The 26148-nt window shown below is 36.3% G+C and overlaps 1 protein-coding gene across 1 annotated transcript in view; it reads right to left on the bottom strand.

Moving 5' to 3' along the window:
- The window catches only part of USP32 (ubiquitin specific peptidase 32), a 202388-nt gene that overhangs the window by 6397 nt on the left and 169843 nt on the right, over window positions 1–26148 (bottom strand). Inside the window, exons 17-30 of the mRNA XM_025996072.2 lie at window positions 24529–24683; window positions 23555–23636; window positions 22661–22735; window positions 22052–22190; window positions 21691–21796; window positions 20000–20173; window positions 19093–19267; window positions 17873–18024; window positions 16264–16375; window positions 14765–14976; window positions 10174–10358; window positions 6938–7024; window positions 5862–5982; window positions 1223–1414 (exon numbers count right to left, since the gene is read on the bottom strand). Of these exons, the coding sequence (XP_025851857.1) occupies window positions 1223–1414; window positions 5862–5982; window positions 6938–7024; window positions 10174–10358; window positions 14765–14976; window positions 16264–16375; window positions 17873–18024; window positions 19093–19267; window positions 20000–20173; window positions 21691–21796; window positions 22052–22190; window positions 22661–22735; window positions 23555–23636; window positions 24529–24683 (1967 nt within the window). The remainder of the gene's footprint in view (window positions 1–1222; window positions 1415–5861; window positions 5983–6937; window positions 7025–10173; window positions 10359–14764; window positions 14977–16263; window positions 16376–17872; window positions 18025–19092; window positions 19268–19999; window positions 20174–21690; window positions 21797–22051; window positions 22191–22660; window positions 22736–23554; window positions 23637–24528; window positions 24684–26148) is intronic.

Here is a 26148-nt window from a genome sequence, read left to right as displayed (position 1 = left end):
GACATCAAAAAGATAGTTTCTATACAAATGCCTTTATTGCATATGTTCTGATTACCACACAGGTGTATATATAGTTATCAAAATTCATCAAACTAGACATTTAAAATCTATGCATTTCTTTTTTTTTTTTTTGAAAAGATTTATTTTTCATGAGAGATACAGAGAGAGAGAGAATGAGGAAGAGACACAGGTAGAGAGAGAAGCAGGCTCCATGCAGGGAACCTGACGTGGGACTCAATCCCGGGTCTCCAAGACCACGCCCTGGGCTGAAGGCGGCGGCGCTAAACCGCTAAACCACCTAGGCTGCCCTATGCATTTCATTTCATGTTAATTTAAACTTCAGTTAAAAATAAACTTTCCCCCTTCCCGCCTACCTGTCCCAGGCTAGTCCCTGTCCATTTCCTCTCTCCCCAGAGTTCTCATCCCTGGAGCTAGCTAATTAATGTTATTAATTTCCTGTGTATCCTTTCCTGGGAAGTTGTTCTGGTCCAAGGAAAGAAAACCTACGTTTATAGTCTCACAGAGTACCAGGAAGATGACATGAAGAAAAAAAATACATACAAGGTTTGGTTAAAATATACCAATGCCTCACAGTTACATGTGATACAATACTTCCACCCTTAAGGAAAAAACTTTCTTAAATGAGTGGGAAGATCTGGCACTTCAAACTCCCCTGACAAGCAACAGAAGTGTCTTTTACTCTATGAAGGAAGAAGACAGAAGTAGCAAATCACATGTAAAAGAACATATAAACCCCAGTGCACTTGTGTGCCTGTGCTGTGGCTATGTGACCAAGCACAGTGGGATTAGAGACTCAGGCTGCTCAGCTGCTCTTCTAAAGAGCCTAAAGGGCGAGCCTAAAGCTTCTCTCTCTAGAGCCAGAAGTGCTTTCACCTTCTCCTTAAGGTCAAATTCACCAGGATGCACTTCTCACATATTGCATTGAACTATATATAGTTAATGGTCCATATGGTTTCTTTCTCCTATGGCCTGTATGCTCCTTCACAGCAGGAACTGGCAATAATAACACATGCAGAACAATCTCTGTGTGCAACACAAAAACCTTGCACAGCAAAACCTTGCTTTGCACAGCAAAAGCATTTTAAACACTGCCAGCCACAGGAAGGGTCTTCTTTTCTCAAAAGTAACAAAACTCCTTTTTGTTCGTGACTTCTTTCCTTTATGCTAGGCTCCTGCTCTCTGAGGTAGTGCTGTAACATACCAGGATGGGGGGAAGCCTCCAAAGATCCAGCTTCTTGGTTGCCAAGCAGTGGGTCTTACACTTGGAACAGTAGTACATCTCATTTTCCCCTAACTCCTCCTCACTGGTGAAAGCACGGAGACAGCTGTCCAGGTTGATAGGCTCAGCTTGTGCTCGCCGACTCTGTTCCACACTCTCATGCTCATCTACAACCTGGAGGTGGAGTGAACAAGAAGAATGAGAGAAGGGGTGGAAGGGAGGGAGTGAGTTTAAAATGGTCCCATGGCTATGTATCATCCGTTAGGTGACTCATTCTCATTTTATTCTACATGAAGAAAAAGAAAACACAACCCAAACGAGTCTTGGAGCAAATGAAGTATTTGCGCATTACTTCCAAAATTACACCATTAACATCCTGGATTAAATTCATATGACCATAATAGCTTTTCTTGAAAATTTTCTGAGTTCTTCAAAATGACAAAAACAAGGAATTGCCTGTTTACTTTAAAATTTTTGAATTAGGGCAGCCCCGGTGGCACAGTGGTTTAGTGCCACCTGCAGCCCAGGGCATGATCCTGGAGACCCAGGATTGAGTCCCACGTCGGGCTCTCTGCATGAAGCCTGCTTCTCCCTCTGCCTGTGTCTCTGCCTCTCTCTCTCTCTGTGCCTCTATGAATGAATTTAAAAAAAAAATTTGTTTTTGAATTATAATGATATATTTTATTTAGTCCAATATATCCAAAACAGTTATCATTTCAACATGTGATCAATATAAAAATTATTATTTTTTAATATAAGAATTATTGATGACATATTTTAGATTCCTTTTTACTAAGTCTTTGGAATATACAATACTTCTTAACTTGAATCAGACACATTAAAGTGTTCAATAGCCACATGTGTCTAGTGGCTACCGCACCTCTATTTAATGAGTTTGAAATCCTATAACAGCTTACATGTGAGCTTGCCCTCCATCCAGGGGTGTTGAGGTTAGGCCATTTACTTTCTTTTTTTTTTAAAGATTATTTTTTTTAAAGTTTTTATTTATTTACTCATGAGAGACACACAGAGAATGAGAGAGAGGCAGAAGGAGAAGCAGGCTCCCTGCAGGGAGCCCGATGTGGGACTCCATCCCAGGTCTCCAGGATCAGGCCCTAGGCTGAAGGCAGTGCTAAATCGCTGAACCACCTGGGATGCCCGGCCATTTACTTTCAACTAGAAGGACAACATTGTTAGTATGCTGTAGGTTTTATAGAGGCTAGGAGAAATAATATCACTAGGTCACAGATGCCAGATCTGGATTAAATGAGGAAGGGTACAGAAAAGCTGTCCACGAGAAGGCAACATACCAGAGCATGAAACCCCACAGGAAAAAACTCATTTGCATGCTAATGCCATGTAAGAGACTTATCAGAATACCATGTGTATCATCTGTCTCCTGCTTCACAGGGCCTTTTTACCGAGATGACAAGGAAGAGATGGCAATAAAAGCAACAGCAGGCTCAAAAAATGCCCAACTTTGTTGAGAAGGCCCCTCACACCTGCCCAAACCTCTCTGGTTCTATTAATCAGCATACTAGATTTTGGAGCAAAACCTAGAGAAAGAGAAAGAGAGCAGAGGGGGTAGGTGTGCAAGTATGTGTGTTGGAGGTAGTATGGGATCAGGAAGAAGGATAGGAGGAGGTAGCCAGACTGCAACAGGAAAGGAAGAATTCTTCCCCCTCTCATTCTTGGTTGCCACCTAACAGCAACCAAGAACCACAGTGGGTGAGGCACGGCATTAGGACTATGAATGCCACCATGAGACTTCACACAGGAAGTCTCATCCCAGGGTGGGGGCTGGACACCAAGTCCAACAATGCACACACAAGTCCATTACTGAACTTATTACTCACCCCGTCCAGAGGTGAATTTGTTCTCTTTGCCTGAGGCAACTTCCCTTCTGTTTTCCTTCCTGAACTTCTGATGGGAACACTGAGCTGTCTAGCTTATAAATTGGCATGGCTCAGGACATTCATTGGTTTACAACAGGTTTTCATGTGTGACTTTTCCCCCACATGAGATGATAGCTGAGTCACAGGCTGTCAAATGCTAGGGCTGACAATGCATTTAACGGTTTTAACATTGCATCACTGCCATTTCTAAAGATCTATAAGAAGAGGAACTTAGAGAAAAATCTTTTTTTTTTCCCCCTGAACGAGAAATCTGGCTTGACCTTAGGTCACTGACTTCTTTTCTGATACTAACTTTCATCATCTTTTGAGCTGGTCATCCAAAGGAAAAACTGACATGCTTCAAAAGAAAATATGTTGCATCATGGTTGCTGGAATTAGAGTAGAAAAACGGTAATATTCTTTTCTCATAGCTGGTTAAATATCATCTCCACTATCTCTATCAGGGATGCTTTATGGACAACCACAAACTGCAGTAAGCTAGTAAAGAATGTTGATCTTTATTCACTATATTTCTTATGGAACACAAAGGCTATAAGAGCTAGATGGAGACAAGGAGGAAGGTTGATAAAAATACCTATTTGAGTACTGACAATAATTTTTATTTATCAATAAAATTTCCCTAAATGACAAAGATCCCCTTTTTATCTCTTGGAACCCATTCCCAGATTCTCTACCACTATTCAAATAGTTTAAATAACTCATTGACACCCTCTTTCTTCTTCTGCTTGAAATCTCTATTTTTTTTTTTTTTAAGATTTTATTTATTCATCTGAGACAGAGTGTGCAAGCAGGGAGTCCAACTTGGGGCCTGATCCCAGAACCCTGGGATCATGACATGAGCCAAAGGCAGATGCTTAACCAAATGAGCCGAGGCTTTTTTTTTTTTTTTTAAGATTTTATTTATTTATTCATGAGAGACAGAGAGAGAGAGAGAGGCAGAGTCACAGGCAGAGGGAGAAGCTCCCCATGGGGAGCCTGATGTAGGACTTGATCCCAAGACCCGGGGATCATGACCTGAGCCAAAGGGAGATGCTTAATTGAATGAGCCACCCAGGTGCCCCTCCCCCTTTTATACTCTTCATACAAAGACAAACATTGTCAAAATACTGGCAGATTTTCTTCTGTCCTTTTCCTAAATAGTATTCTTTTATACTGCAAAGATTTTTCAGCAAATGAAATTTTATACCTTGCTTTAAAAAAAACCCATACATGGTTATGTCAGTAAAAAAACTGGTAATGGGGCTTCTGGGTAGTGTAGTCAGTTAAGCATCCGATTTTTGGTTTCAGCTCAGGTCGTGATCTCAGGGTCATGAGATTGAGCCCCACACCAGGCTCTGAACTTGGCATGGAGTCTGCTTGAGACTCTTTCTCTCTCTCTCTCTCTTTACCACTTCCCCTCTCTCTCTCTAAGTTAATCTTTAAAAAAACAAAAACAAAAAATCTTTAAAGCAAAAAACCACCTCCTACACTGGGTAATCATTATTTTCAATGACTGCATAATATTTTACCCAATTAATACACTATGCTTTATTTAACCATTCCTCTAATGTGGGACACATACAAGTTGTTTCAAATTTTTTTTACTATTCTAAAAAATGCTATGATAAGTATTTGTCAGCAAAACAGAGTTTTTCCCTAGAATAAATTCCTAGAAGGTAAATCACTGGGATAAAAAAACATAAAACATATGGGTAATAATGTCAATTTTGAACCAAGTTATCTCCTTTGTCTACGTGACTCCCTAATCACATGCAGAAACCAAAGGTAGGAAGAGAAATTATGTAGGAAGATATTAGTCATGTGGTCCCAGTTTCCAGCAAGGCAGGATATCTCAATAGCAAGTTGGTTTCCATGGAACCCTAAGAGCATCACTGAAAGTGGAAATGGGGTGAGATTGAACAGGTCACGTAGGCCCTTCTTTCTATAAGCAGGATGTCCTCTAGAGCCTTTCAGATTGTTCACTGGAAATTTCCATCAAGAGCCACATAAATGCAAAAGCTACTACAATTCTTCATGTGACTAAAAAAAAAATCCTTTGGTTCTGTTGTTTTTACTTCTCCATCAGATTCATCATATCTTTATCTATCTGCTACTTAGCCAAACTATCCTTCAAATGATTATTTGGCAAACATTCTTAGGTATGGAGTTAGTATTCTTTTTGAAGTAACATTTTCAAAATTTAAAAAGTGCCCTGGCCAGTTTTAGGAATGCTAAGTATAAGAATAGCTACTGAGATGTACTCTTAGATGCCCAGTCTTGAAACACTTGATCTTTTCTCTAGTTTTTCTGATCACTATGCCCATTACGCACCTATAGCCCTGGGATGCCTTTGAGTTAAGTAATGGTGGTTATTAAATGCTGCAGCTTCAATAATAATTAATAAATAGGCAGAGAAATATTTATTGCTTGGTATGCGATGGCCAAACAATATAACATCTTAATTATACCCAGAAGTTTCAAGACTTACTTTTTTGTATTGGTATTTCTGAAATATAATGCCCCAATACAATTAAATCTAGAAGTGGGAAAACTGAAATATCCATATACTCATGTCAATCAATATATTAAGTGCCATAGAGAATACCAATGAATGTTTTTTTGATGGATGATTTAGATCATCTAAACCAGAAATGGCACAATACGGTTAAACTGGGAAAATGTTTACAAATAAAAATCACCATCTTATGGTGGCCTTGAGTACTTACCCTTTCCTGTGATGTTTGATAGCGGAGGTGAAGAGCTGTAGGGTCCCAATCCACAGCAATATAGGCATTTCCAATGAAAGCTCTGTCTTCCCCACAATCAATTTTACAGCCTCTGCAAAATCTGAAGGTGGGGGGGGGGGGGCAGGGGGAGAACAATGATCTATTAAAGGGAGGAATAATTATGAAAGAATCTAAATTTTCTTCATCACAAATATTCTCCCTTTCTACTTCTCCACTTTCTTGGGTTCACAGTCTGTCATGGGACTCTAACTTAAGAGTGATCAATTCATGAATATGTACTGGTAGTTATTATTTCAGGGAAGCATGCTCATCACTTCTCAAGTCTCTGGTTTCCGAAGTACTTGACAGCCATTTGTTAATGCACATGAGTATTTGTGGACTCTATGGTAAATAAATGACATGGGAATTGGACATTTGAGATAATACATCTCTAAGAAAATTCTAAATTTAGTTATTTAATGCTCTGAGGTAGGACAACTCATCGGATACAACAATGCCTATTTCCTTGTTTATAAAATGGCACATTAAATAAATACATATAAAAATTTACGGGAGGGGAGGGACCATGACAAGGCCATGGTTTCAGCAGCTATTTAGATTCTTTTTGCTAAGTCCATTACAGCTCTCTGAAGGATGACTTCAGTACTCAGGTATTTTCCAAGCTGAAATAGTAATGGCCAATCAATCCCCATAATTTTTCTAAAAATAAAAAACAGACTTCCAGGAATGTCTAGTAAGTAGATTATGGTTCTACTGGGCTCAGAACTGCTGAACTGATTTATATTTAAGGAGTACAAAGTATAAAATAATAAATATTGATCATAAACTATGAATTTGATGAGGATCATAAGAGTTTACAGAACCAGCTAAGGGTTAAGAGCAAAACTAAGCTACAGTCCTCACAATAAGGAAAAGATGAATCAACAATTCCTTGAGTTTATTTTAAGCTTCTCATTATTCAATATTTCTTCTAAAAGCTGGAAACCTTATGAAAAAAGTATAATATCTGAAGCTGCAATTCCACTAAAATTTTCTTTTGCAGAAGATCACTTTACCTATACCATGGGCACCAAGCACAGGAGTTCCCATCTTTCTGCACAACTCGTAGAGTGAAGGGATATTGATAGCCCATACTGTCATCACTGAAACAGAACATAGACCAAAGAGTATAAAAAACATTTCTGATTTGAGGTCTCAATTTTTTTTCATTTTCTCTTGAAGTAACCCAAGGCAGGGACATCTGTCATAACAGTATCCTCATGGTGATGGTTCAGTGCTGGTTATCTTAACCCATCTGCAGCAGCCCTGTACCAACCACACTCAGGGCTTCCATGCAGAAGGGTAAACAGACTAGACTGCCAGATGTCTCTAAGAGAGCCCATGTGGTCCATGCAAATTTTATAAGATAAGCAAATCATGAAATCAAATACCAATTATCCTTCAGCCCTAATCCAATCATAAGATTTAATTCACATTAAACTGAAATAATTAGACCTTTCTATGACAAGAACATTGACACAGCACAGAAGGCTGAAAGGTCATATGATTTTTTAAAAGAGTCGACTAACTATATATTTAGAAGTTTTCTTTAATCAGAATCCTGTTTGTGGTACATGAGAGGCACCCTTTTTCCCTGCCTTAACTAAAAGCTATAAGGCACATAACATTTTTAGAGTAATGTCTTTTAACTGCAAGATAGCCTTGAATTCTCCAACTTAAGAAAATATTTATTCATCCTTGTCCCAGTAAGAAGCAACGCAGGACAGCACATTTGGCAATTGGTAATGGCTATTACATGGCTGCTGAAGGTAATGAAACCATAAGGACTTTATTACCTCCAAAAATATCAGTTCCAAATATCCTAGTTTGTAACAACCACCTCCTACCCTTTTAAATTACTTATTCAAGTATTACCACTTTAACAATTCTTTGACCAAAGAAAATTTCTAATCCCTGCCCCCAAACCCTCACTTTCTTCCTTGTCCACTGTCCTTCAAAATAATCTTTTATATAGATCCTCAATTCCAGGAATTTGTCCATCTAATCTAAACATGCATATTTATTAACATTAACACTCACAAAAATAGAGAATGCACAATGAACCCCTATGTATTTGTCACCCAATAATAATAATCATCAACCTTTGGCCACTTTTATTTCATCTATACCTTTACCTAGCTCCACTAGAGTCTTTTATTCAATTAAAAAAAAAAACTATGGTAAAATATACATAAAATTTACCATTTAATCACTTTCAAGTATACAATTCAGTGGCAGTAAGTACATTCACAATGCTGTGGAACCATCACCACCATCTATCTCCACAAATTTTTCATCTTTCTAAACAGAAACTCTGTATGCGTCAAGCAATAATAACTCCCCTACACCTCTCCCCCTAAACACTTGTAACATCTAATCTACTTTCTGTTTATGAATTTGCCTACTAAAGATATCTTATAAAAGTGAAATCACACAGTATTTGTCCTTTCGTGTTTGGCTTATTTCATTCGTCTGATATTTTCAAGGTTCATCTATGTTGTAGCGTGTATTAGAACTTCATTCCTTTTTATGGTTGATGAATCCTCTATTGTGTGGATATACCATAGTTTGTTTATCCATTTGTCTGTTGATGAACATTTAGGTTGTTTTTACCTGTTGGCCATTGTGACCCACCAGATTATTCTGAAGGAAATTGGAGGTATTTCATTTTCATTCATAAATATTTCAGTGTGGAAAAAAAAAATTCAGTGTGTTATCTCTAAAAGATCAACTCGTGCTAACTTTTTTATTGCCTGTAGGAGCACTTTCTCTTTAACCTATTCTAATCTCCATGTTTTCATCTATACCACTCCACTAAAAGCTTTTGCAAAGGTCACAAAAGACTACCATTTTATCAAGTCCAGTGGTCAGTTCCCATTTCCCTTAATCTTTCTGCAGCACTTGAAACTCATCAGTTCTTCCTTTAAACACTTCTTCAGTTAACTTCTGGGACACTAACTCACTCCTGATTTCCTTCTTATATCACTGGCCGCTCCTTCTCAATTGCTTTTGCTGTCATTTTTCTATCTTTAAATGTTGGAATGGATGACGAATTAGGTTGTGGGTGTCTTCTCTATCTAACTCTTATTCTCTAAATGATATCATCTAGTCTCAGGGCTTTAAATACCAACTATGTGTTGATGACACCTATATTTCTATCTCCAGCAAAGGACACTTAAGTGTATCTCCCACTTGAAAATATAATATACACCTTTAACTTGATTCCTGTCATCTCTTGCCCCAAACCTACTCTTTCCTTAGTTTTCCTCATTTCATTAAATATTAATACCATTCACAAACAATTGCTCAGGCTGAAAAACTACCTCTTTCCATCATATTCCATATCCAATTCACTTAGCAAGCCTTGGGAAAAGTACTAATTTGGAAGTTCTTCAATTTAGTCAGACTTGCTTTAAGTTTAATCTTGCCCTATGATATTTTTACTAAACACAACATTCTTCAACTCAATTGGTTATCTTTTATTTTTAGTTTTCCTTTAAGATTTATCCTTAAGCCTTATCCTAGTCATCAAAAAACCCCATACCATAACCTATCAGCAAAGAGAACTTCTTTATTCAGTTAACACAGAAGCTGAATGCTCATGGTGCACCATGACAATGACATAATAAACTACAATTCAGTTCAGTTATATAAATGAGGCATCACAATCTCAACAATTGTTAGAAGTAAATACATTTACTAATTTAATAGAACAATGGGAGGAGGAATGGAAAAGAAGAAACAGAAGATGTTTATTTTCTTTACCTAGACTTATGAAATTATTCTGTGTTAAACTGACATGGTATGGAAATAATCCAACTGAATCACTTGTTATGGCATGGGAATTTTTTAGAGTACATGTATAGAAATGCACACTATTCTTATTCTGAATTTCAGAGGGTTGAGAGGATACAATTTTCTTGGTGAATTCATACTCTCTAGTTTTGTAATAACAGAAATCAAGGATATTGCCTGAAGGATTTAACACATTAGCAGGAGGGATTTTAGGTAAGAGATTAGAGAATGAAAGGATTATTAGACACTAGAATGTCTAGGTAATGAAAGGAAACTGTATAGTCTCTCCTACTCAAAAGATCAAACCAAATGGTTGAATTATATGTTCTCTGGATGGTTCTTCAACAAGTGAATAACCCTAACACAGAATACGTCCTATGTATATCACACAGAATTCATACAAATTATTCTTCTTGAGTTTGGAAACCACAGGGCTAGGTTAATCCCCTAAACTCACCAATCCTGAGCATGGTTACTGGCTTCCTGAGGTGGGAGGGGGCTGGCTAATCGAGACACTTGAATCCAAACTGCATCATATAAGTCCTTCTTCCGGGTATGCACAGTACATGGAACAATCAGTGGCATTCCAAAGAGGCTGGGGCGATTCTTCTGAGATGAAAGGAAATACAGTTCTGTCCTCATCTGTATGTACAAATAACAGAAGAGAAGGCTGAGAGGACAGGTCTTTGATTCCTCCCTTTCATTCTTCTGACGCTGCCGATAACAGGCCTCACTATCATTTTCAAATTAGTCACCACCACACCTCTTTATTGATAGAATCATCATTTATTAACATGAAGAGAATGGTTATTTCAAGTGGAATCACTGAAAGGTTGAGGTATTGCCAGTTTCAGAACTGCTATCAAACACAGGTTTTCAGCACTTAATATTTTCAAACTAGTTTTCTCTGATAAATATTTCTCATACCCACTAAATCATACATAAAAACTAGTAATAGTTTCATAGCTCAAGGCCTTTTTTTTTTTTTTTAAATAGCTCAAGGCTTTTAAAAGCAATGAAAATCCTTTCTTTAGAAAGTATGCCAGTAAACCAAAACTCTCTCGAAATGCAATTTTCTAATAAGGTATTGATAGTTGTTAGAGCATAATTCTCAAACTTTTGGAAAGGTATGAAACCCAGTTATTTAATGTTGTAAAATCTTATGCACCCTCCTTAAAAGTAGCTGAGTGACTCTAGTCTTTTTTGTTTTTTAATTATATAATAGAATAAAAGTAAAAAAAATTTCCTTTTAGCATGTTAAGGTTTTTTTTTTTTAAATTTTTATTTATTTATGATAGTCACACACAGAGAGAGAGAGAGGCAGAGACATAGGCAGAGGGAAAAGCAGGCTCCATGCACCGGGAGCCCGACGTGGGATTCGATCCCGGGTCTCCAGGATCGTGCCCTGGGCCAAAGGCAGGCGCCAAACCGCTGCGCCACCCAGGGATCCCTCATATCCTTAATATAGAGATACTACACAGAAGTAGCTTAGAAATGGCTGCTTAATAAAACAAAAGTTTATTGTAATTGAAAGGTTGGTTGGGAGTTTAGGATTACTCAAAAAAAGCTGCTGAGCATTTGGGACATTTAATTAAGCATGGAAGAATAGTGCTGCCTTTCACAGAAGTGATGGGATAAGGAACTTGACTTGAGGCAAACAGACAGTAAGATCAATTTTAGGCATTCCAAACGCAGCTGTCTAGATCATGAAGTAAACTGGAAACAGGAAATTGGTTAAAAGGTGAAAATTAAGAGCTGTCAATATGGTCCAGTAATTATAAAAATGTCTACATTAATGCTTTAGCACTTACCAAGCACTTTATATAACATATACATGATAACTGCAGAGAATTGTTTTCTAAGAAAGACTTTTTAAAAAACTACGTCAGAGTTAATTTATGCTGATAACACTTGGTAAAAAAAGACATAGGGAAATGAATGAATCAATTATTTTAGCTGATGGGACCAGTCAGAGCTGTGCTTAAAGACAATTCCAAGTCACAAAGAACCCCTTAATTCTTTGTCTACTCGTACAATCCTGTCTAGAACATGGTCCATAGAATATCATCCATAATGGTCAGAAACTCACTTTAAGTCAAGAGTTATTAATTCAAAGAGGGAGAAAAGTACATTTTAAGGAATTATCAGAAAGCAAAGAGCTGTACAATTACCACTCAGGTCAAGACATAATATAGCCAGCACTCTAAAGGCCTCCCTCTGCTTCCTTCCAATCACAAAAATCTTGATTTCGGCTCAGGTCATGGTCTCAGGGTCATAAGATTGAGCCCCAGATCAGGCTCTGTGCTGAGCATGGAGCCTGCTTGGGATTCTCTCTTTCCCTCTCCCTCTGTCTCCCCTGCTCTGCTCGTGCTCTTTCACTAAATAAATAAGTAAATAAAATATATTTTTTAAAGTTAACAGTTTTTCTGAATTTTACGGTAATCATTTCCTTGCTTTTCTTTTTGTTCCCCTTGCTTTTCTTTATAGTTTTGTAGCTTATGCATAAAAAGTCAATTTCATTTTCCCTATTTAAAATTTTTTTATTTTAAAATAAATCCTAGTTTATATTTCTTTTGTCTGGCTTCTTTCCCACAACATTATGTTTATGAGGTTTATTTATGTTGAGTATAACTCTAAGTCTATTCATTTTCATTGCTGTATAATACCCTATTATATAAACTTGTTACTCCTTCTAGTATTCATGGACATTTATTTTTTTAAAAAGACTTATTTATTTATTTTAGAGAGAGAGAGAGAATCTCCAGCAGACTCCCTGCTGAGCACAGAGCCTGATGTGGGGCTCAATCTCATGACCCTGACACCATGACCTGAGCTGAAATCAAGAGTCTGATGCTTAACCAACTGAGACACCCAGATGCCCCAACTAATGGACATTTAATGTTTTCATTTTTTGTTTTCAGCTTTGGGCTATTATTACAGATAATGCTGTTATCTGAACAAATATTCTTATACATTTTTCCTGGTACACATAAATCTGTTTTTAGTAGATGCTTAAAAAGAACTGCTTATCTTTAACTAGAAAACTAATTTCTAAAAGAGCTATATTAACTTACACTCTTATTAGCAGGTATGAGAGTCCCTGTTGCTCAAATATCCTTGCCAACACTGTCAATCTGTTCAATCTTAGCTCTTCTGGTGGGTGCACAGTTATATGGTAATGTGACTTTAATTTGCGTTTCCCTAGTTGGTAGTATGGCTGATCACTTTTTCATATGGCTACTGGCTATTTGGATATCCTTTCTGTGAAGTATCTGTTTAAATATCAGCCATTTTTTTTACTGGATTTTTTTTTTCCTAAATGATTTATGCTAGTTCTTTGTATTTTCTGGATTGAGCCCTTTGGTGGTTATAGGAGTTGTAAACATTTTCTATTTCAAGGCTTGCCTTTTTACTCTTTTTTTAAAAGATTAATTGAAAAAGAGAGAGAGGGAGAGAGAGCGTGTATAAGAGAGAGCTTGAGCAGGGGGAGAGGCAGACTCTCCACTGAGCAGGGAGCCCAATGTGGGGCTCGATCTCAGGACCCTGGTTTCATGACCTGAGCTGAAGGCAGATGCTTAACTGATGGAGCCACCTGGGTGCTCCACCTTTTTACTCTCTTAATGGTGTCTCTTTATGGAACTAAAGTCTTAATTTTAATGATATCTAATTTATCTCTTCCTTATCTCTTCTTAGTGCTTTTTGTGCCCTATTTAAGCAGTCTTTCCCTACATCAAGGTCATGAATGTATTCACCTTTAATTCTCTTCTGGGGGTTGTTTTTATTATTTTGCTGTCATATTTAGTTCTATAGTCCACCTGGCATTGAATACTGTGTGATGAGAGAGGTCGGTGTCAAGTTTCATATGGCTATCCAATTATCTCAGCACCACAGACTGAGAAAATTGTCTCTCACTGATCTGCAATGCCATCTTTGCTATAAATCAAGCATTCATACATTTGCAAACTTGTTTCTGGGCTTTCTATTCTAATCCACTGGTCTATTTGTCTTCTCTCATACCAATATCACAATGTCTTAAGTACAGTGGTGTTATAAAATCATAGTATCTGGTAGCTCAATTCCTCATGCTTTGTTCTTCAAGACTGCCTTCAAATATTTGAGTCTCTTTAATTTTTGTCAATAATATTCTATTGTATTCCTTATAGATGCCTTGTATATCTGTTGTAGCTTATTTCTAGGTACTTAATTTTTTTCATTCTATAGCAAATGATATATGTAGTGGATTGGATGATGGCTCCCTGAAAGATATGTACACATCCTAACCCCCAGAACTTGTGAATGTGACCTTATCTGGCAAAATAGTTTTTGCAGGTGTAATTAAGTTGAGGATCTTGAGGTGAGATATCCTGGATTATCTGGATGGCCCCTGAATCTAATGACAATGCTTTATCAGTAAATTTTAGTAGTGAAGAGTAGAGGGAGAAGGTGAAGACCATGCAAAGAAGGAGGCAGAGATTGGAGTTATGAGCTAAGAAATGCCTATGGAATTTGGAAGAGGCAAGGAAGGATTCTCCCCAAAAGCCTCTGGAGGGAGCATAGCCCTGTTGATTTCAGATGTCTTGATTTTAGACTTTCAGCCTTTAGAACTATGAAAGAATAAATTTATGTTGTTTTGAGCCACCAAATTTGTGCTAATTTATTATAGTAGTCCTAGGAAACAACTTGTTTTACCCAAGAACATTCTTGTTTCTCTCCAACAAACCAATCAACCAACAAACCAATCTCCAAAGGTACCCACACCTACATGGCAGAGAAGATGTACCTGCCTACATGAACACAGGAGACACAAACTCTTAAAAGAAATTAGTATTCAGATGTACCAGCTATCCGAATGCTGTTTAATATGAGTGAAGAATCTCATTTCATACATAGGCCAGCATGTGTGATACTGAGTCCTAGCTCTGATCACTTACAATAGCATACATAATACATTGAAAGTGAACACAAAGAAGATGCTTCAAAGACAGAAAGTGGTTATGTTTCACAAATACTGGCAAGACCAGCTGTAACTTGCCTAACATTAAACTAACCATTTTTCGGTGGACTGCAATGATGTAGCCTGTAAAGGAATTGTCAGGAACAGATGGCATATGACCATTCACCATTCCATTTGTAAAGTTCTTCTCAGTTCCACATGGCACAACAGTGTTTGGCATTCCATTAGGTATGAATATTGGTCGAGGCAAGTCCCCATTGGTGGTTAGGGTGAACATTCCATTTGTAGATGGGGAAGAGGAGAAATCTACAAAGATAAGTACAGCATCATAAGCTTGTGGTGCCTTCTCTTTGCTCTTTTCTCTCTTTTTTTTTTTTCTTTGCTCTTTTCTCAAATAATGTGGGGACCCAGGCCACTGTAGTAGAGAATTTTTAGCAAAGGACAGGGAGAAATCATAGTTCAAATAATAATTCTAGACTGACTGGAAGATTTTAATTTCAAATTTTACATCTATTAACTCACACTTAAGACTAAATGACAAAGCAAGAGTAACTGCTAGAAAATTTTCTGAAACTTTTAAGCAAAATTTTTGTAAAAACCTTTATCAGTACCATATTGTTACATGCAAACAATTCTTTGTTTTTCCTCTCCACAAATTCATTTCTCTATTCTCCTAAAAAATGTTTAGTCAAATACAGTAGCCTCTAGTTAGATGTTGCCTTTTTTTAATTTAAAAAAAAAAAAAAAAAACAACTTTATGTCCCACAAATGCAAATCCTTCCCCATTGACAACAACCCCTCCAACCAAAGTGATATATTTGCTACAAATGATGAAAGATACTTTTAAAATTTACATTAATTTGGATCCCTGGGTGGCGCAGCGATTTGGCGCTTGCCTTTGGCCCAGGGCACGATCCTGGAGACCCGGGATCGAATCCCACATCGGGCTCCCGGTGCATGGAGCCTGCTTCTCCCTCTGCCTGTGTGTCTCTGCCTCTCTCTCTCTCTCTCTCTCTGTGACTATCATACATAAATAAATAAAAAATTAAAAAAAATAAAATAAAATTTACATTAATTTAAAAATGCATTTCCCTCAGCCTCAACAGTGATCAACAGTCCATATGACTAGTGAATATTCTATTGGATAGAAAAGATTATAGAATAGACAATATTAATATGGTCAAAAAAACTTGATGGATAACCGTATCAAATCACATGCAATCTTAGGTAAGTATATTCTTTTTTTTTAATTTCCCACCCTCACCCTAAAAAGATTCTTTTTTAGTTGTGTTTATTGTTTTGTTTTCCTAATAGTATATTCCTCTTATACCATCTGTTGCCATGTTAATGTCAAATAAAAATAACCAAGAGATCTGAATTCCAGTGGCATATTTAGTTAAATAAGCATTTACTTATCACTTATGTTGCCTTAATTTTATGCTCCTCATCTAAAAAATGAGGAATTTAGTCAAATAATCACCAAGGTTTCAGTCAGGCTCCAAAATTCTTTTGCCCAAATATCCTTAGCCCAAACAAATATAAACCGTAAGGCCAAATTTAAAGCCGAAATTACAAGGAGCTCTAGTCTCTTACCTGTCTGTATTGGACTAGAAGCTGAAATTGGAGATCCAGGAATGGGAATTTCAAATGCACACAAAAATCCACTCACTGAGAGTCGTACTTTTTGGTTGTCCTGAGGAAAATTCTACAGAAAAAGAGGTAAGATGAGAAGGGGGAAATGTTTCAGGTAAAATGGAAAATTGTCTCTTTGATACATTTAAGCTAAGTCTTAGATGCTTTTACCAATAAAACAAACAAGATGACTGAATAATTTTTCTTAAACTAAAAGATGAAAGCTTGATAAACTAAGAACTAACCTTACTGATAAAACCATTATTCCTTTCCAAGAGAAAGAAGTATGTTGTGTGTAACTGGCTCCTTAAAGTTTTGTCCTTCATTTTAAGCATCTAAGCTCCAACCTCAGAGAGATCTTACCTTTGCTTTATACATTTGAGAAAAACATCAATTAGGTGAGTTTGTTTAGAAACCCCCCAAAATAAATATTAATAATACCAATGGCAGGGGCTCAATTCAGGCTAAGCAACACATTTATTATTATTTTATATAAAAATTTTAAAACTTATTTAAATTCAATTAGTTAAGAGTGTATTATTAGTTTCAGATGTAGAGTTCAATTATTCATCTGCTGTCTTTAACACCAGAGCTCATTGTATCATATGTCCTCCTTAATGCCCATCACCCAATTACCCCATTCTCCCACCCACCTAAACTTTTTATTTTTTTGTTTCCAGTTTTTATTTAAATTCTAGTTAGTTAATATATGGTGTAATATTAGTTTCAGGCTGTTTTTCTAGCTGCTATGCAGGAAGAAGTGATTTGTGTCAATTTGTCTTTGCTCTCTAACTTCTTAGTGTGTTGAAAGGCCAGGTAAATATATTCATAAAGAAACAGTAAAAGCACACATTTATAAATATGTATAAAACTTTAACTTAGGAAGAATTCTAGTGAGAGTGGTAATATGGAAGAGCTGTAAAGTGTAGCAGCAGTGGTCACTGGAGGAAATCTATACTATAGTGACATAGCTAGATTGTACCATATAGATAGCACTGGACTTATGTGTGTTTCCCTTCTTTAAAAAAATGCCACTATCATTATTACTTCCTTTTTTTAAAAAAAAGATTTTATTTATCTATTTGAAAGAGAGAGAGAGAGAGAGAGAAAGCAGGGAGCTCAATGCAGGGCTTGATCCTAGGACCCTGGTGATACTAAGCAGACACTGATGATCTGAGCCGAAGGCAGACACTTAATGGGCAGAGCCACCAAGGTGCCCCTCATTATTACTTGACAATCCTTTTTAAAAGTTTCTGGGATGGGAAACTTGAGAAATTTTTTTGTTTAGTCTTTGTTGTGTTTTAATATCTCCTCCCTCAGTCATTAATTAAGAAACTTGTGGGTTTTTTAATTTAAAAGATTTACTTATTTATCTGAGAAAGAGAGAATAGGGTAAGAGCAGAGGGAGAGGGAGCAGACATGGGACTTGATCCCAGGACTCTGAGATCATGACCTGAGCTAAAATCAAGAGTCGGCTGCTCAATTGACTGAGCCACCTAGGTTTCCCGAGAAAACTGTGATCTTTGAAGGATGGAATCAAGAGTATCTTAGAAGGAACAGTTAATATTACCTTTATGTTGGAACCATGTACTTCTGCAAGAAGGATCTGTTCTGATTTAAGCCCACAGAGATCGCTTAGCTGTTTTTTTAAACCTGTGTACTTTTCATCCATATTTAGTCGTAGTCCATATCGTACAGGGGTAGTACCATCCAGTTTAATAACTAGTAAAGAAAAAATATCTTTTATCAGTAAAATGCAGGTTTTGTTGAAAGCTTTCCTGTGTGTGTATGAGAGTGAGTGAGTGAGAGAGAGACAAACACACTTGGAAATAGCAAACATTTCAGACTAGAATTTTTTAACAAGGACTTTATTTATTATTTATTTGAGAGAGAGAGCAGGGGGAGAGGCAAAGAGAGAAGCAAACTCTCTGCTGAGCAGGCAGCCTCGTGTGGGGCTCAATCCCAGGACCCTTTCTTTTTTGAAAAGACTTTATTTATTCATGAGAGACACAGAGAGAGAGGCAGAGACACAGGCAGAGGGAGAAGCAGGTTCCCTGCAAGGAGCCCAGTGTGGGACTCGATCCCAAATCCCGGGATCATGCTCTGAGCCAAAGGCAGATGCTCAACCACTAAGTCACCCAGGTGTCCCAGACCCTGGGATCCTGATCTGAGCCAAAGGCAGACACTTAAGTGACTGAGCCTACCAGGCACCCCTCAGTCTAGAATTTTTATTTTATATATAAACTACAATAGATAGTACTCAGGGATGATCTTAAGTGAAATCATTATTTTTTTGATGTTTATCTGATATAGAAGTATGAGTGGTTTTGCAAAATTTTAAGGAGTTTCTGGCATGTTTGAAACTAATAGAGAAATCAATGGGCACAAGCCTTAGACCTATGTTTCAGGTCTTTCAAACTTCAAATCATGTCTGAAATTAGATTGCTAGATTATAACATGTGGGTCAATTTTTATGAGAATGCATTATAAAGAAATGACTATACTAATTCATTTTTTACAAAAGATTTTATTTATTCGGGAGAGAGAGAGAGAGAGAGAGAGAGAGAGAGAGAGAGAGAGGCAGAGACATAGGCAGAGGGAGAGGCAGGCTCCATGCAGGGAGCCTGACATGGGACTCGATCCTGGAACTCTGGGATCAGGCCTGAGCCAAAGGTAAATAGATGCTCAACTGCTGAGCCACCCAGGCATCCCTATACTTACTAATTCAGGTTATATGAATAAAGTAAAAGACATTGGAGTTAAGTAATTTTTCAGAACTTTGTGACCTACCTGTTATTTCCAAGTGCATATAACTGTCCATTGGTAATGGCAAAGACAAAAAATTGAAAGGATCAAACCGGACACTTATATGCCCACATGTCTTGCATCTGACTTGGGACCTCAGCTGCCCATGGAACAAATCTACAACAATTGATCGATTTCTTCTCAGATGGTTGTCCCAGGCCTAGCAAGGAAAAAGTTTAGAGAGCTTTTTGTTCCCCCCAAAATCCAAAAGATAATTATTTCTACACAAATTCAAATAAAGTGGCTAAATGTATTAGGTTTAAATGTCAAGAATATAATCCTTTGAAACAAATATAACATTGTATGTCAACTATACTCCAATAAAAAAAATACATAATTCTTAATATTCATTTAAAATATGGAAGCTTTCTGCCTGTAAATTTACAATGCAGATATGTAGTTTAAAATGTACCACCTACTAAGTACAGAAAACTAGTTCTTGAATGGAATGTGATTCTTTCTGCTCAACCTATGATTTTTTTTCAACCTATGATATTAAATTCAGATGGAAAATCCTATTTTTTTGTTCTTCCATGGTAACAATGATGAGTATTAAAGTTTTCTGTCATTTAAAATCAGATAAAACATGCCTATTAATCACTGTATATATTATTTTAGAAATTATGGGGACTCCTGAAATTCTGATTAATCATTCCTATATCCTTTCCCAAAAGTTTACAAAGTAAAAAGGTAACATTTAAAAATTTGCATTAAAGATGCTTTGTTTTGCTGTTACCAAACAAGAATTACACAGAGAAATATAAATTCCATCACTTCCACAGTAAAATTTTGATCACAGAATAGTTTAGTTAGCATTAAAAGTTACGTAATACACATTTGTGGCCAGAACATTTTATCTATTGCTTATATTAGAACTTCAAAACCGACAAACCTCTGCAGCTACTTCCCAGTCTGGTCGGCCATCGCTGTCCTTTAGCTCCACGTATGGCTTCTCATGGACTCGGTTGAGATCTTCATGAAGACCATCCAAGAGAAAAGCCAGAAGTTCTTGGGAGTCTTGTTGCTGGAACCCATTAAACCTGGGAGCATATTTTGCTATGGTCCACTATAAATATAACCAGAATCAAACTCATTATTTGCTACCCCTTAAAATTTGGAATGAAAATGCCCCATAATTCATTCAGAGGCATTAAGAAGGTAAATAGTATTTAGTCTGCCTCAATTTCAGCAAATATATTTTGAAAAATCACAAAATCTTTCTAGGTTTCATCTCAGATGACAAGAAAAAAAAAAAGCCCAGTATTTTGGCCAATACTGTGTCCCAGGTTCAATATCATATAAGCAAACAGTTCTTTAGGTACATAGACAGTATTTAAGAAAGGTAGGACAGAAATATTAAAATAGCATTTGCTCTCACAGAAAAAGTTCCTGTTATGGTTTTCTTTCACAGTTAACTTTTCTAGTCTTGTATCCTAACTTTTATTATTAAAAGCAGAATAGCCTTGTGTTTAGCTATAAGGACTTACTAACTAGCTTATAATCTTGGGCAAGCTATTTAACCACTCTGAACCTTAGTTTCCTAAGCCATAAAATGAGGATAATATTGCTTTACATTCTAGGTCTATTTAGAGGATTAAATGAGTTAATACATATAGTGTAATTAGAATAGTCAGTCCCTGGAAGTGGTTAAGTGGTCAAATTTTTAGTTATTATGATTATTAATTTTTAATCTAAAAAGTTTTTGTATTGTTTTTAAAGATAAAAAATAATCCTAAAAATAACAATTCTAACTGCACTATATTTATTAATATAAAATTTGTATCTATTTCAATAATTATATTTTTTCTGCTTTTTATTTTATTTTTATTTTTAAAGATTTATTTATTCATTCAGAGAGAGAGACAGAGAGAGACAGAGAGACAGAGACACAGGCAGAGGGAGAAGCAGGCTCCATGCAGGGAGCCCGACATGGGACTTGATCCCGGGTCTCCAGGATCACGCCCTGGGCTGCAGGCGGCGCTAAACGGCTGCACCACCAGGGCTGCCCTCTTTTTCCTTTTTATTTTTGTTTAATTAATTTTATTTATTTTAAAAATTAGGCTCCATGCTCAGCCTGGAGCCCAATGTGGGGCTTAAACCACAATCCTGAGACCAAAACCTGAGGTGAGATCAAGAGTTGGATGCTTAATCAACTGAGCCACAATGGTGCCCCTCTTGCTGCTTTTTAAAATTCAATAGATAGAATTATCTTAGTAATGTTAAAAATGTATAGAGTATCATTTACTAGGCTCAGAGAATACTGCAGTAAGAATATTGGTAACAGTAAAGGAATAACAAAGGAAGATTTACTCTATCTACAAGTAGGATATTTGATAAATTAGTAAACTGAGTGATATCCCAAATTTAGACTGTGACTTTGATCATTCCCTAAAACTGCATCTTTAGCAGTATTTTGCATACATTTCAACAAGGGGAAGTATGTGACACCTAGTTTATGCCTCATGAAGGATTTAAAACACATTAAACTAAAACTGAAAAGCTAAACATAAAAAGCATGTAGAAAAAATCAGTTACTTAACTGCTTAGGATGTAAATACTTTCATATTATTTTAACCTGCTTACCCGAAGCTTTAATGGGGCGACATTCTTCTGAGTTCCACTCCAAAGTTCCTGTACTAAATCCCCATAGCATTTAGCCATATGCCCCTTCATACCAATGGGATTTGTCCTAGAAGTTTGAGAGGAAAATTTGTTGCCAAAGGTTCTCATAAATCACAATCACATGGGCATAGAAATGTCTAGCATCTATTTTTTCACATCAAAATATCTTTTTAAAATAAGAGAAATATCCTTTGCCCCTTATTCATACCAAATAGGGCAAATAAGATAAGACTTTTTTCCTCTAGGGTGAAGATGAAATTTAAGTGATAGTGGGTTCATAACAAAGTCATAAAAAAGATGGCAATGAATCAGGAAATACTACCTGTTGAGTTCATAAAGATGTCTCCCTGAGATAAAATACTGTGTCAGTGGCTGTGTGTTACTAACACACTGGATGCTTGAGTTCATGAAACAAGTGTTTCCCAGGTTACTTAGACCAGTGGCTCCTTTTTCTGTGGGAACTAGAAGAAACAAATACGAAAAGGAAGCTAACTACAACAAGATGTCGCACACCAAACACACGCTTGCATTCAATGCAATGATTTTTATAATTCTTGTAATCAGCTAAATGGAGCTAATACTTCTTCATCTGGTCTTAAAATGCTAAAGTAGAGAAGGTTTTTCATCAAGTGTCATTGGCAATCATGATAATCCAGGCTCATTTGTGATCTAAAAGCAGCAATGATTCTAACTGCTATAATAGTTTTTTAGAATTCAAACAATTCTCTCCTAGTACTGTCTTTATATGAATTATTAATTTCAAGGTTAGAAAGAGATTTGATGCTGCAGGAAAGAGAAAAGTAAAAGAGGACCTAATCCCTTTTGAACTAGAAAGCAAAAAGTTGTTAACCTTTCAATAATGAGAAAAGAAAAAAAATAAAAATAAATTTTTAAAAACAAGCTTTCTAAAAATAATTAACCAGAGACTTACCCTTGTGTCTATCTATTTTACTACTGTTTGCTATAAAGGACATTTCCTCAGGCCAGCTCATATCTTTATTGCGAACTGGAAAGATAGAGAGAGGAATGTGTTAATTTCTTATCCATTCAACCCACTGGATTGCTTCTGTTAAAAAAAAAAAGAAAAAGTTCTTATTTCTAAATTAGAAATAAAAAAAATCTAGTTAATTTTAGTAATTGATTCTGAAACCATTCCAACTCTTTATATTGGGGACTATATAGTCACTTGATTACAATTCATTAGTAAGCTATTCCTTCAATTACCTACCTGAATTAAAATTATACTCAAAAATTTATAGAAGTAATTAAAGCTCTAAAACTTAATACACTAGAATTATCACAATTCCTTCTTAAATTTTGACAACTGTTGGAGTAATGTATTTTAATACAAAGGAAGCTAGTAATGTTTCCAAAAACCTTGATGAGAAAAGATACATTTTAAGTTTTCAGTGACACATGCACATGTGTAAATCTATGTGTGAATATACAAGTAAGCTCTGTTGGTAAGTGACAAATGTTGATGACTAAGGAAAGCCTCTGCCACTAACTGTGCCAAAAAGTTTTTCTTACTCAAACTCAAAAAGACAGCTTGAAGTTTTTAAGAAATTTTGTACACTTATAACTAGATTCACTTGTTTCTACCTAATGTTTCCATCCCTTGCCATCTAATGACTGTAGACATATTTTTCTTTTAAAGCAATCTAGATAGTATGTAGCACTACATAAAAGCTTAATAGTTTTTCTTTATTATAAAGAGTATAATGATCAAGTAATAGTTAGAAAAATTATAAAATGGATTATTAGTAAGTAAATCTTTAAATTTTTTTCCTAAAATCTAATAAAGATATATGCTTCCATCTTGTACCTTCAATTACCAGATGCTGCTCATCTTGGATTTTCAAATATTCCAATCTATGATCTTCATCATCCAGAAGAGTAAGGTAATTCTGTGTATGGAGGAGGAAATGTTTTTGTTAATTTGATTACTAGACTTGAAACGGAAATGGAAGTAAATATTAATGACAAAACAATTAAACATGTCCTTGTAGTTCCCTACCTCATATGACAGGTATTTGGCATAGTATAGTTGTTCAGAAATATTTATAATTTAGGTTGGCAAAATGAGAGAAAACCAATGTCTACTTCATAAACAAATACCTCATGTCTCTAAAACAAAGTTATAACAGAATTTTGGGGAGACCAGAAGATTTATCACCCATCAAACCAAAATTGAGATGTAGATTCCCAGAAGCACACAAAAGAAATTTTCCTTAGTACCTAGTATGAAATTCAGTAAACATGCTAATGATAAGAATGAAACTTACTAGGAACCAAAAATATAAAATCAAAGTATACAGTAGAATTACATGTTTTCGTTTGTGCTCACAAAATTAAGTCAATTATTCTAAGGGAGGTACTATTGTTTTGCCTGTTTACTCACAAGAAAATTGAGACAGTTAAGTGACTTGCTCTGGGTTATACAACTAAACAAGTGGCAGAGCCAAGATTTAATCACTGGCAGTGGGGCTCCAGCAATTGTGTTAACTATTACATATTATACTATACTGCCTCTCAATGGTGATCATAGGAGGATGTAAAAAGAGGGAACAATGGAACAGAGAACTGGTTAAAACTACTTACATTCCAATTTCAGAGTATAATCTGAAAACACATTGCATATGTTAGGAAGACTATATAAGCAATTAATGGCACTATCTCTGAAGAGAATAGAAAATAGGTGTCAAAGGATGGGAATGAAGAATTTTCACTATATATTTCTGTATTGTTTGGATCTTTTCAACATGAGTACGTGTCACCTTACGATAGGAAATGACTTACCTCACTGTTGTAAAGCCACAGGCGCATATCTTCCTCTTTGATGCGTAGCCTCTGAGATAGATATTCATGAATTTCCTTGATGGTTTGCATCCGACTAAAACAGCCTGTATAGGCTAAGACTCGCTTTAATGGTGCATTTGGAGAAGGTACATTTCCTATGGTCATAGTAATCATAATAAGGAAAAAGGCATATGTAAAAAAACCCTCAGCAATGACTGCTTTAGGAAATAATGATGAGAAATGAGAATTATAGTTTTGATTTTTTAAAAGATTTGAGAGAGAGAGAGCGCGCGCGCGTACAAGTGGAGGTCGGGGGAAGGGAAAGAGTGAGAGAGACAAGGAAACTGTGCTGAGCAGACAGCTGATGTGTGGCTTGACCCCAGGACCCTGGGATCATGACCTGAGCTCCAAGCAGATGCTTAACCAACTGAGCCACCCAGGCGCCTAAGAATTAAAAGTTTAATAATCTTGTAAATTAAGAAGCTTTAAAATGAAGATAGGAGACCAACTGTGTTAAAGTAAGTTGAAGCCTTTAACTTTGAAAGAAAGAGCAACAAAATCAGAGCCCAAGTAAGAGGTGGTATTTGGATTCCAAGGAGTAGCAAAGTATCAATAACAGACACTGTTATTGGCTGCCCCCCAGTAGGGTGACACTGTTATTGGCTGCCCCCAGTAGGGTGACACTCAATAGCAAAATCAATATTCAATGTAAGAATGGGGAAGATTATAATGGGACTGGATTTGAATTCTACAGATAACTGGATTTGTTTAAAAAAAAAACAAAAAAACAAAAAAAAAACAAAAAACCACTGGCCCAAAACGGCATCACTTAGGTTAAAGTCCTAAGTTCATAAACCAAGACTTAATACCTAACCTAACCGCAGTTTCAAACCCGCTAGAAATGTAACCTTTAAACAGTCAACATGGGTATTCCTGGTCAGTACTAGGACATTTATTGATAGACCCCTGCTTTTCCCCTTAAAAGGGAGATCTTGTCTAAAACATTAGAATCTTTGTGAAAATTTTCCTTTTTTCCACTCCCTACCCTTTAAAAATCTTTTCTTTCCTGTAGCCCTCAGGAGCACTCCTCTACTTGCTAGATGGGATGCTGCAAGACTCATAAATCGATTAATAAAGCCAATTAGATCTTTAACATTTACATTGTTGAATTTTTGTTATTTAATAATTTGACCCACTTTCTTAAAATAAACCGTCTTTGAATTACTAATCCCATCACTCTCAGTCATTAAATGCCCCAATTACCTGGCACATTAGTACAATTACACAAGAAACTTTTCTTTAAAATTGCAAATAGGCATAGACTCTACAATGCCCAAACAGAGTTGAAAGTGAAACCAAGGGCGCTTCTGTGAAAATAAATTGCCCTGCTGAAAAGGTAAGAGGGAGGAAGACTATAGGGCCTGCCCACTCAATAAGAGGACAACGGGCATAATCTTGAATTTCTAGAGGGCTCAAGAAACAAAAAGAATGGCAATAAGAGGAAAGAGAAAAGCGAAGAATATAACAAGTTTAACCACATTCAAAAGAGAAGGGAGATGAAGTGACGAGATTGAATGAGTCAAAATACAGGTTGCTAAAACAATTAACTAAACCTTGGTT

This window comes from Vulpes vulpes, chromosome 2 (genome assembly GCF_048418805.1).
Source record: "Vulpes vulpes isolate BD-2025 chromosome 2, VulVul3, whole genome shotgun sequence".
Taxonomy (NCBI): Eukaryota; Metazoa; Chordata; class Mammalia; order Carnivora; family Canidae; genus Vulpes; species Vulpes vulpes.
The sequence above is the reverse complement of the archived record's forward strand: the minus strand, read 5'-3'. Positions and strand labels throughout refer to the sequence as shown.